This window comes from Ostrinia nubilalis, chromosome 18 (genome assembly GCF_963855985.1).
Source record: "Ostrinia nubilalis chromosome 18, ilOstNubi1.1, whole genome shotgun sequence".
NCBI lineage: Eukaryota > Metazoa > Arthropoda > Insecta > Lepidoptera > Crambidae > Ostrinia > Ostrinia nubilalis.
The window spans coordinates 1,072,717-1,085,647 of record NC_087105.1 but is presented as its reverse complement, the minus strand read 5'-3'; the positions used below and the strand labels follow the sequence as shown (position 1 = coordinate 1,085,647).

The following is a 12,931-nucleotide window of genomic DNA, read 5'->3' as shown; positions in this document are numbered from 1 at the left end:
TTTTCACACAAACTTCTTGTCTTTATGTCTAACACTACACTGAATTAATGTAAGACAACTACAAAAATTGAGTCTTCAAATTGCCGCTGTGGCAACAACTTGTCTTTTATTGCGCACAAACATATCACCGCATCTCATCATATTAGCGACAAATTTACAGTTGCGTGTCCGTATTTCACGCCAAAATCTGTCTCAATTTATATTTTTTCCATCCCTTAACGAGCCAAGGAACCCCGGCGACTAAAATTCCCTGACTTTTCCGCCCGTGGGATTTAGGCACTTGAGCACGCGCCGGCAGCGCCATCTCTAATTATTACGGGCGGATCGCGACGCGACACTCCACAGACCACACCAGCCTCTTCAGTCTACCTACGTCTTGCAAGTTACCTCGATAAAAAGTATTTGTCCATTATTCATAATTCACTATATTTTTCTTAACGCTTTTTTCATGATCAATTTCAAAATCAACTTGATTAAAAAAAAATTGGCACCCAACATGGTGCAAAAACTTTTTCTATAAAGTTAATAGAAACTCTAAAGTAAATCGTAAATTGAATAGATGACAGTGCAAAACGCCATTGGCACTTAGTATTTTTGAATTACGTCTGCTATCTGCATATGCAAAAAAGTCAGTGCTCAAAGTAAATACAATAGAAATAAATATTTTCCGAATAAGATTTGACTCACTAGAATGCACGTCACGACTGAGGTTGTTAAAACGCATGCTAACTGAAATGCCAATGAATTTTTCCCAAGTACGACAAATTACGAGTACCCAGTTATACCTACATTTGTTATTTGCACAACCGCCAATCAAAAAATCAAATAGGCATATTCAATTAAAAAGCCCCGCAGTTTGGGGGCGGACATAATAGGCACGTGTCGCCCCCTGGCGGATCCGCTACAAACCACAGCCGGGTCAAAGCATAATGAACTTTAACACTGTACGATAGGAATCATGAAGAATGTTGGTGACGCTTGATTGCTAAATAGAAATTAATTGGAAGTCATATCAAAGTGAAAGGAGAAGTCAAAAAAGTTGATATCCGCGATCGGAAAGGGAATTGTATTGCGGGTTTGTCTCCATTCATACGAATCAAAAATCCAATTTCAATTAAAAAATACGTGAGAGTACTCTGCTTATTGCACGCACAGCGCATCCTCTTTCGTAATTTATTAACCCTTTGAAGAAAGAGTAACGACCAGTAGAATTATTCGACGTAATTTTATTTACTCGTAGAATAAAATCTTACATAACCGAAATATAAAAAAAATGCCCAGATGTCATACTACGTACTTCAAAAGTTAATAGAAAAACTAATACAAAAAACGGCAACCTCGAAAGGAAATATTTTTGTACTTTACAGATCGAGACATGGCCTTATCGGATTATATTAAAAAGTGGATAAAATACGCATTAACACACCTCTTTAGCCACCTGGTTAAAAGCAAAAAAAGTAAATCGATAAAAAGTCCCGACATTGTTGCCGTAATCCTCTCCGACCGGATAATAGGAAGCACTTCAGCCGATCGACCGGTTATTTAGAAAAAAAAATCACCCCTATTGTGTTGGCAACCCTCGATAATTATTATTTTCGTAGTTGGCGACACTGCGTCGGACAATGGACTCCCTTCGCACTTCCTGTTTGCTTTCGCGCGCTATTACACGTCAATGCCTCGCGGGACGATAGGCCAATTTGAATTTCGAATTTGGAATAATGGATTCCTTTCACGGCGTCTATTGGCTGTAATTTTGTTTTTCTTGAGCGATGCTTCGGAGCGGAGGTATAATGCCAGTGTTTATCTGTTTTATTACCTGTGAGCGCTTCTCATTGTCAAAATAATCTTCCAAAGTGGATAATCAAGCATTATCGTCTACAAAGGGCGGGTCAATTTCCGTAATAAAAAGATTGCTCGCCATTCATTTCTTCCTTTTACAATGTAAGTAAGTTATTTTAAATAAAAAACACACGATACCAAGTTTTTAGAAAATGAATGATTTTAATTTGAAAGTTGTTAAGCCAGTCTAAACCTAAATAGTGATTCTGTTGTCCAAAATTTGTATCTAATTGGTATTTAATAACACTTTTTGTATGGAATCAATATCGAAATAACCACAACATAGATTGTTTTGTATAATGGAATGTATAGTATAGATTCCAAATGTCACTTACAGAGTTTAGTCAGTCACACACAGATCTAATTCTCCTAGGATGAACTCGCATAGGCTGTCATACGTCGGCTGCTGAGCCACTCGCGGTCTAATTACGCGCGACGTGTGGGGGGCGCCATTGTTGGCTTAATTGCCGCTAACGATCGGAAACTAAAAGTTATGACAGGACTGTCAAGGGAAGACATGGACAGGTATACGACAGTTTTTGAGACCGCCGACGGATTCTTGCGAAATAAAATTTTGCATCAGAATTTCACTTTCATGGTTTTTATCATCGTAAATGAATTGCAATTTTCCTCCTCCAACATCTTGAAAGGTGTAAAAAAATACTGTTTCAAACCATATGAGCATGTGCGTTTATGTCTACGGGCAGACTACTATTACTACAGCAATATTTGTCATCAACAGGATTCGAACCCGCAACAGCAGCATCTTGCATTGCAGTCCCCAGTTGCGAACCCCAAGGCAAGGGGAAATCGAGATTTGAAACGATTAAGTTCGTTTTGCATTATATTAAAAAATGATTGCAGTATATTAATAAACGATCATGCAAAAATATGTAAACCTTCCCTCAAAGTTTTCCATACCATTCCTTAATCGTATAGAAATAGAGTTCATATTAAGAACAATCATCAAATCAATGCGCACGCGACCAATTTAGTGGACGGGCGTGCGCGGGCGGGAACGCCGCGTGACGCGGATTAGCGGGAAAATTAACGACATAAATAAAAACGATGTAGTAGGTCATGTTCCTGCTAAAAATAGTAACTAGAGACCTCTAATTTTAGCCAAATACAGACTCAGCCATTTTCTATCTTTTGCTAACATTTGTCCCATACGATATCTCAAACCACAAGTCTCGCAACCTGAACTTAACTTGTGCTCTGATACGCCATATATGGTTAGAATCTATAAGACCAAGCAGCCGTCAGAGTGGCATATCAAGTAAGTAATAAGTAATAATCTTTATTGTGTAGTTGCTTTTTCAAATAGAAATAATTTATTCAGTAATAAGGTCCTTTTCAGGAAACTCGTGTACACGCCCCAAATATAGCTTGCCCTACCACCACTTCGGGACAACATATGGGCTGGCGCTGGGAAGTGGCGGAAGAAACTCAGTCACCTTTTCGTTATTTATCATGTTTTTAATAGTCCACAAAATTGCGATTGCAGCCAAATATCTTGCTTGCAAATGCCTTGTTCTGCATAAAAAAAAACTTGCTCATGAGTATGAACGTGTGTTTCTGTGTGCTCTTGTATTATAATATTTTTCGCAGCGATCGCGCGTGACGCAGATTAGCGTCCGAAACTAACATCGTTTGACGGCCGGCAGCCGTGAGGGGATTATGCAGGTCCTGTTATGATGGGTATTATTTTGATTGACTTGTTTGTTTTAAAGTTCATTAATATCGCATTTAAGTCACAATAATTTGGGGAAAAGAATACAACATACTATTGTTTTTTTTAGTTTTACCAAGCGATATAGTAATGCTGAAGAAACATCATTATTTCCTGAATATCGTAAAGAAAGCGTAGGAATTTGTATTATGTTGTAAAATTCGACTGATTCTGGTAAAACTCGGCTACTTCTTCTACTTATTTTGTTTATGGCCTGGTCTGGGATATTATGGCCTACAGAGTGACCTCCCCAATGAATTCCAACAACTCAGCTAAGTTCCGAAGCTTCTATTCTTTAAAATAGCGGTCATTTTTGATGGTGAATGTCTGGAACACGAATGTGACAATGTAGATGTCACCGTAAAATTGTGAATTCCGTCAGATTATACAGGGTGTCCCGTAATGTAACGTCAAGCCAGAACTGGGTGTTGAGGCAAGTTGTGCTGGTTATCAGAAAAATATTAAAAAAAATCTATGTGGCATATTTTAAAAATAATAGGCATTTAAAAAAAATCTAAAAATTCTACTCCAGGTGACGGTCCTTTTGCTCGTGTTGCCACAAATCTTTACTTTTTCCAAATTTTTTTTTTGTTATGTAACCCTGAATAATGCTTCTCTAAATTGTTATCAAAATTACAAAACCAGCTGCTCCAGCTTGGATGAAAAAAATACATTATTCCCAAAAAAAATTTCAAAATAAAAATTTTGTCTAGTTTAAACTGACTGTACTGAAAAAAAAATGTACTACGCGAGTGTGGCAAGTGACGTCATAATTTGGCGCATTTAGTAAGGATTCCAAAATGGTATAACACTTGGTAAAGTTTTGCTGTAATTGTCGACAATTTTTGGTTTTTTGGAAATAGTCCCGTTTTTAACTTTATCTACCTTGGTTAAAAATTATTATTCTAATGTGCCCAAAATTCAAGTTTCTGTGACTGATTACCGTACAGTCAGTCACAGAAACTTTTGTCACCATGACAGTAATTAGTAGTTGACATACTGTAACAAAAGTCACCCGTGCGCGCGCGCCTTTACTACCTGCTCTGCCTGCACTTGTACTTGGTAACAGGGATAATAAGGATATGAAGTTTCGGTTATGGATACGGTTACGGATATTAGAATAATATACCGGTTTCGGTTACGGTCACGGATATGAAATCATTTCAGATTATCCGAAAGTCTCGGATAATTTCGGTTACGGAATTATTAGAATTTCAAAAATGTAGGTATAATTCAAATAGCAAGATGCTGCGTGAGTGTGACCCACATAGCTACTTTATGTACCAACTAAGACGACACCTATGTATGATAAAGGTAAAACAGGCTGGCATATTAGATGGTGCCAGCGAATGCCAGACAAGTTGGTAACAAATATTAAGATTTAAGGTACAATTCCAAGACGGGTCGCAGACCGCAAACTGCAACCGCAAACTGCAAAACTATGAAATCGGCAGCGCGGCATTGCAGCTGCGGCGTGTATACTGCAGATTTCATAGAGTTTTGCAGTTTGGCCTTTATCCGAAACTATCCGTAACTTTTGAATCAGTTTCGGTTACGGTTACGGATATCCCTGCATATCCCTACGGATATCCCTGATATAACATCCCTGCTTGGTAAGATGGCCCTCTCCGTCCCGCTCATACCTTTTAAAATGTCTTCCTAAACTTCTAACCTCACTTAAGCCAGAAACTTGCATTTTGGGCACATTAGAATAATATTTTTAACCAAGGTAGATAAAGTTAAAAACGGGATTATTTCCAATAAACAAAAATTGTCGACAATTACAGCAAGATTTTACAAAGTGTTATACCATTTTGGAATCCTTACTAAATGCGCCAAATTATGACGTCACTTGCCACACTCGCGTAGTACAATTTTTTTTCAGTACAGTCAGTTTAAACTAGGTAAAATTTTTATTTTGATATTTTTTTTGGGAATAATGTATTTTTTTCATCCAAGTTGGAGCAGCTGGTTTTGTAATTTTGATAACAATTTAGAGAAGCATTATTCAGGGTTACATAACAAAAAAAAATTTGGAAAAAGTGAAGATTTGTGGCAACACGAGTAAAAGGACCGTCACCTGGAGTAGAATTTTTAGATTTTTTTTAAATGCCTATTATTTTTAAAATATGCCACATAGATTTTTTTTTATATTTTTCTGATAACCAGCACAACTTGCCTCAACACCCAGTTCCGGCTTGACGTTACATTACGGGACACCCTGTATATAATCTGACGTAGTTAAATTACAATCTAACCTAACCTAACCCACTGTTAGTTTACAATCTAACGCGTTATATTATAAACTGACAGAGTTCACAATTTCACGTTGACATAGACACCTTGAGCACGCGCAGTGATCGCCACCATGCAGCCATCGCGGAAGCAGGCCTTGGTTTGGCTGAAGCTTGAAGGATTAACGAAAATAGGCTAAAAGATTTGACGACGACGCGAGTCGACACTCGATTATTTCTAAACTATACAAGATATCGAAAAAGTGGTTACTGATCCTGAAAATGCCTCACAAGTTTTCAAAATTTAAAAAAAAAACCCTTCTAACATTGTGTGGCTGGCATACATTTAGTTTGGAAGGAAACATTGAGTTTTGAAGAAGAAATAACCGAGTGAGATGACTTATCGTTTCCACCCTGTATATGTCGCGTTGAGACCCGTGTTTCTCTATTTTAGTGAAAATGGGCTATTTTCAACCGACTTCAAAAAAAGGAGGAGGTTCTCAATTCGACCCGTATGTTTTTTTTTTCTATGTTTGTTACGCGATAACTCCGCCAATTATGAACTGATTTGAACAAATCTTTTTTCGGCGTATAGGTATACCTCAAGGGTGGTCCCATTTAAATTTAATAATAAAAAAACAACCCCCAAGGGTGGAAAATTGGGGATGAACTTTTTTATACGCAATATCTCCGCCGATTATAAACCAATTTGAACGATTATTTTTTTGTTGAATAGGTATTATCAAAAGGGTGGTATCATGCGAATTTGAAGAAAATATTTCACCCCCAAGGGTGGAAAATTGGGGATGAACTTTTTTATACGCAATATCTCCGCCGATTATGAACCAATTTGAACGATTATTTTTTTGTTGAATAGGTATTATCAAAAGGGTGGTTTCATGCGAATTTGAAGAAAATATTTCACCCCCAAGGGTGGAAATTTTTTTTTGTGTTCACGCATTTGAAGTCGGTTTTTTTTTTAAAGTGAATTATATCGAACACTTACTGTGCTGGCCCTGCTGGTGCTGCTGCCGCTGCTGGTGCTGCTGGTGCTGCGGCGGCGGCACGTTCCCGTAGGCGCGGTCCCGCGGCAGGTGGTGCCCCAGCATCCTGTGGCCCGCCTGCTCCAGGCTCGCGATCGTGTGTGAACGGGCCATGCCTGCTCAAAGAATAACTCGTTTGAGATGACATAATAAGAAAAACCTTTAGAGCGCTTGTAGACGTCCGTTTTTTCACCGGACGACGGACCGTCAAAAAACGGATATCCTTTGTCTGCTGTCAATTTTCTCGCCGGACCTATGTCCGATGCATGTGCACACGTTCATTATAAACCATACGCCACCGCTAAATCCGGTGAAAAAATCGGGCCGTTGTCCGGTCAAAAAAACGGACGTCTACAAGCGGCCTTAGGCCGTTTGTAGACATCCGTTTTTTCACCGGATGACGGACCGTCAAAAAAACGGATATCCTTAGTTTGCTGTCAATTTTCTCGCCGGACCTCTGTCCGATGCATGTGCATGTGCACACGTTCATTATAAAACATACACCACCGCTAAATCCGGCGAAAAAATCAGGCCGTTGTCCGGTAAAAAAAACGGATGTTTACAAGCGGTCTTAAGCTCATATAGGTAATAAACGTTATACCACAGAATAATAATAAGTACTACGTACAGAAGTTTTACTTCGCGAAGGTATTTAAAAAAATGTATGCTCAATGTCATTAACAATATGGTGTAATTTAGCTTGTCTCAAGAGTCAAGCAAGTTTGTCAGAAGTTTTGTTGACAAACGTCAGTGATCGGTACTGCGCCGAAGCTATAGGGCTGACTTCGGTAAAATGATGTGACGTGAGGTGCCAATCTGCAGAAAATGGCGGAGGAAATACATGATTTAGCATGAATTATCATGAATAATATTAACTACTTATTTACCTCTCAGTGTCTTGAGGCAACTTAAAAAAGTACATTCTGTGTTTTTATTATTATTTAGGCAGTTAAATACTGCACAGTATTTAGTACACCATTTTCTTTATTTTTTTCCATCATACACAAGAATACGCGTGCGTGAGTCAATGTTCGCTCGTATGTGAGGCCTTGTCGAATAGTACTCTTGTAGGGGGCAATCGTGCGTGTTTTGTTTTCGATGTAAACTCGCGGAGATGAACAGGCCTGGTTATACAGTCAGTTTCAAATGGTTTGTGACACCCAAAGTAGCCAAAAAGGTCGCTAGCTAGCTAGCAAGATTTTGCTAGCTAGATCATAAGGTCCAAACTACTACTACCACTTAAAGGCCCACGCTCACCGATCTGCAGGAGCCAGTTCCTGTTCTCCTGGTGGAAGACAGATGGCGCGAGCTTACAGGCTGGATCACATGCTACTATTAACCATGAACATTATTGCTCTTAAGGTCATTAAAACTTGCTGTTGCTAGTTAAGAGAAGGCCTCATTACTCACCGTCACTCGCGTCAAATCATTTCAAATTTGGAAGTTACTGGCTGGAGTACCCTGTATTGAAGTCTAAAAACCACGTCAACTGCCTTGCTGCCCTGGTAAAAGCCTGCACTCTGTTTGTCATACCCCTACGTCATCACTGAATCACTTACCTATTTGCGACCGCCAGTTCCAATTCTCCAGGTGCGACTGGTTGAAGGTCCCGAAAGTTGGGGCGAAAATGCTGACCAGATTACATCCATGTTGGATGTTGCTTTAGCTAGTTAAGGTCCTCACCGATCTGCGGGCGCCAGTTCCTGTTCTCCTGGTGGGAGAGGTTCCCGGGCTTGAGCACGCGCGGCGCGTCCACGGCCTTCTGCAGGCGGCGCGCCGGGAACACGAAGCCCTCCGGGTACTGCGGGTCCACGAAGCGCACGCACACCGCGCGGTTGCCCAGCACCGGCGCCAGCCCGATCACTGGCGACGCTAGTGGCTGGGACAAACGACTGCACTCACCCATTGCGGGCGCCATTCTTATTTTCCTGGTGGGACGGATGGCTTGAGCACAGCAATCTTGATGACTAGATTGCACAGCAATAGGGCAAGGCCGATCACTGGGGCGCTACGCTAGTGGCTGGGACAAACGACTGCACTCACCCATTGCGGGCGCCATTCTTATTTTCCTGGTGGGAGGGGTAGCTTGAACACGGTGCAATCTTGATGACTAGATTGTCCAGTAATAGGGCCAGGCAGATCACTGGGGAGGCTAGAGGACTGCAGACAAACGACCTAGTACTCACCAATCCTGTTGCTGTTCCTAATCTCCTGGTAGGATAGATGGCTTGGCTTGAGAATGGCGCAATCTTGCTAGCTAGATCATAAGGTCCAAATTACTACCTACTACCACTTAAAGGCCCACGCTCACCGATCTGCAGGTACCTTTTCCTGTTCTCCTGGTGGAAGACGGTGCGAACTTACAGGCTAGATCACATGCTACTATTATGAACCTTTTGCTCTTAAGGTCCTTGGAAAATACTGTAGCTAGTTAGGAGAAGGCCTCATCACTCACCATCACTCGAGACAAATCATTCCAAAATTGTTACTGGCTGGAGTATCCTGTCTTGAAGTCCAAAAACCACGTCAAACGTCTTGTTGCCCTAGTAAAAGCCTGCACGGACGTCATCACTGAATCACTTACCTATTTGCGAACGCCAGTTCCAATTCTCCAGGTGCGATTTGTTGAAGGCCCCGAAAGTTGGGGCGAAAATGCTGATCAGATTACATCCCTGTTGGAAGTTGCTTTAGCTAGTTAAGGTCCCATCACTCACCGATCTGCGGGCGCCAGTTCCTGTTCTCCTGGTGGGAGAGGTTCCCGGGCTTGAGCACGCGCGGCGCGTCCACGGCCTTCTGCAGGCGGCGCGCCGGGAACACGAAGCCCTCCGGGTACTGCGGGTCCACGAAGCGCACGCACACCGCGCGGTTGCCCAGCACCGGCGCCAGCCCGATCACTGGCGACGCTAGTGGCTGGGACAAACGACTGCACTCACCGATTTGCGGGCGCCATTCTAATTTTCCTCGTGGAAGGGGTGGCTTGAACACGGTGCAATCTTGATGACTAGGATGCCCAGTAATAGGGCCACGCCGATCACCGGAGACCCTAGAGGACTAGAGACAAAGGACCCAGCACTTCCAATCCTGTTCCTGCTCTCCTGGTAGGATAGATGGCTTGGCTTGAGCATGGCGCAATCTTGATGACTGAATCTTAAGGTACTAATTACTACATCCTGTTAAACACACCGATCTGCAGGTGCACGTCCTGTTCTCTTCGTGTAAGACACATAGCGCGAACTTACAGGCTGGATCACATGCTACTATTATGAACCTTATTGCTCTTAAGGTCCTTGGAACTTGCTGTAGCTAGTTAAGTGACTCACCATTCATGTGTCGCGTCAAATCATTTCAAAATTGAAGTTTTTTTTTTATGTGACAGGAGGCAAACGAGCAAGTTACTGGATGGAGTACCCTGTCTTGAAGTCCAGAAGCCTCGTCAAATGTCTTGCTGCCCTGGTAAAAGCCTGCACTCTCGTTTATCATACCGCTAGCTACTCACCGATCTGCGGGCGCCAGTTCCTGTTCTCCTGGTGGGAGAGGTTCCCGGGCTTGAGCACGCGCGGCGCGTCCACGGCCTTCTGCAGGCGGCGCGCCGGGAACACGAAGCCCTCCGGGTACTGCGGGTCCACGAAGCGCACGCACACCGCGCGGTTGCCCAGCACCGGCGCCAGACCGATCACTGGCGACGCTAGTGGCTGGGACAAACGACTGCACTCACCTATTGCGGGCGCCATTCTTATTTTCCTGGTGGGAGGGCAATCTTGATGACTAGATCACACAGCACTGGGGCTACGCCGATCACCGGAGATGTTAGAGGACTAGAGACAAAGGACCCACCACTTACCAATCCTGTTCCTGCTCTCCTGGTGGGACATGTAGTTTGGCATGAGATTTTTTTTTATTTATGTGACAAGAGGCAATCAAGCAGACGAATGACGGAGGAGAATGGTGTAATCTTGATGACTAGACCTTAAGATCCAAAATTACTACACCTTGGTAAAGGCCCACACTCACCGATCTGCTGGTGCCAGCTCATGTTCTCCTGGTAGAGAACGCTCCGCGCGAATATACATGCTGCTACGTATTATGAACCTTATTGCTCTCAAGGTCCTTGGAACTTGCTGTAGCTAGTTAAGAGAAGGCCTCATTACTCACCGTCACTCGCGTCAAATCATTTCAAAATTGGGAGTTACTGGCTGGAGTACCCTGTCTTAAAGTCCAAAAACCACGTCAACTGTCTTGCTGCCCTGGTAAGAACCTGCACTCTTGTTTGTCATACCCCTACGTCATCACTGAATCACTTAACTATTTGCGACCGCCAGTTCCAATTCTCCAGGTGCGATTTGTTGAAGGCCCCGAAAGTTGGGGCGAAAATGCTGATCAGATTACATCCATGTTGGAAGTTGCTTTAGCTAGTTAAGGTCCCATGACTCACCGATCTGCGGGCGCCAGTTCCTGTTCTCCTGGTGGGAGAGGTTCCCGGGCTTGAGCACGCGCGGCGCGTCCACGGCCTTCTGCAGGCGGCGCGCCGGGAACACGAAGCCCTCCGGGTACTGCGGGTCCACGAAGCGCACGCACACCGCGCGGTTGCCCAGCACCGGCGCCAGACCGATCACTGGCGACGCTAGTTGCCTGGGGACAAACATACATACACAGTAAGTTTTTTGAATATTAAGGCTGGTTTTAGTGTCACGCGGACTGTCAGTGCGGATCGCTCCGCACAGCCGATTTGTATGAACATCTAGGGAGCGAGCGGTTCCTCCAACGCTCTCTACTACTCTAAAACGCTACCTAGAAGTTCATACAGATCGGCTGTGCGGAGCGGGTGGGTCCGCACCGGACGGTCCGCGTGACACTAAAACCAGCCTAAGCATTTTAAGCAGCGTTACCTAGTTACCAAACAAGCGAAGCTTGAAAATTCTGTAATAACTCCTACATCGTTCGTTCGTTTCTTCAGCCAAATGAAGTCTACTGCTGGACAAAGGCCTCCCCAAGGTTTTCCACTATGAACGGCCCTGCGCTGCCCGCCTCCAGGCTCTTCCCGCAACCTTTACCAGATCGTCGGTCCACCTAGTTACGGCCGCCACCAGCATATTGAGAACTGATCTACATTCTTTACGCTGGCCTGGTCAGGGTTAGGAAGACCGATGTTTGCATGTTTGTCGCTCAGTCACCTTTTACGAAATCTACGGGAAAAGTGAGCGTGGTTTCATGTGACGCTTATTTTGGACAATTTATACACCGCCATCTAGTCTCAAACCTAGTGAAACTTGTACCATACGGGTACAATAAGAGCCAAACTACACGATGCGTTGCGGTGACATCGTGGCGTCGCCGGAGCGGTGCCACTGCATCGTCTTACATAGTGGCGTCTATGGGTATGCCGCGCCGCACTATACGGCGAAATTTTTGGGATGCGGCGCCGCAACGCATCGTGTGCTTTGGCTTTAACGGGTCAGGTAGGCCGCGCGTTATGGCCGCCTCCTCGCTGGTACAAATGGGGCATTCACCCACCGTCGCAGCGGTACGGGAAGCGGTGCTCCCGCTTGATTAGGCTCTTGTGTTGTGGCCGCCTGTCGGGACACAGCTTGGACATGTGGGACACTGCTGGGACAGCGGGACACTGCTGGGACGGCGGGACACTGCTAGGACGACGGGACACTGCCGGGACAGCGGGACACTGCCGGGACAGCGGGACACTGCCGGGACAGCGGGACACTGCCGGGACAGCGGGACACTCACCCGCCGCCGACGACGTGGTCGGCGCTGAGCAGCACGTCTCCGCGCACCCGTCGCAGCGGTACGGGTAGCGCTGCTCGCTCTGGATGAGGCTCTTGGTGTTGTGGCCGCCTGCCGGGACAGGCGGGACACTGCTGGGACAGCGGGACACTGCCGGGACAGCGGGACACTGCTGGGACAGCGGGACACTGCTGGGACAGCGGGACACTGCCGAGACAGCGGGACACTGCCGGGACAGGCGGGACACTGCCGGGACAGCGGGACACTGTCGGAACAGCGGGACACTGCCGGGACAGCGGGGCACTGCCTGGACAGCGGGATACTGCCGGAACAGCGGGACACTGCCG

At 44.7% G+C, this 12,931-nt stretch overlaps 1 protein-coding gene across 1 annotated transcript in view; it reads right to left on the bottom strand.

Annotated features, from left to right (window-relative positions):
- Positions 1-12,931, bottom strand: part of LOC135080801 (5'-3' exoribonuclease 2 homolog) — a 39,696-nt gene that overhangs the window by 4,712 nt on the left and 22,053 nt on the right. The window contains exons 16-23 of the mRNA XM_063975523.1: positions 11,281-11,477; positions 10,690-10,708; positions 10,345-10,589; positions 9,563-9,808; positions 9,160-9,187; positions 8,892-9,008; positions 8,532-8,776; positions 6,812-6,964 (exon numbers count right to left, since the gene is read on the bottom strand). Coding sequence (XP_063831593.1) covers positions 6,812-6,964; positions 8,532-8,776; positions 8,892-9,008; positions 9,160-9,187; positions 9,563-9,808; positions 10,345-10,589; positions 10,690-10,708; positions 11,281-11,477 — 1,250 coding nt within the window. The remainder of the gene's footprint in view (positions 1-6,811; positions 6,965-8,531; positions 8,777-8,891; positions 9,009-9,159; positions 9,188-9,562; positions 9,809-10,344; positions 10,590-10,689; positions 10,709-11,280; positions 11,478-12,931) is intronic.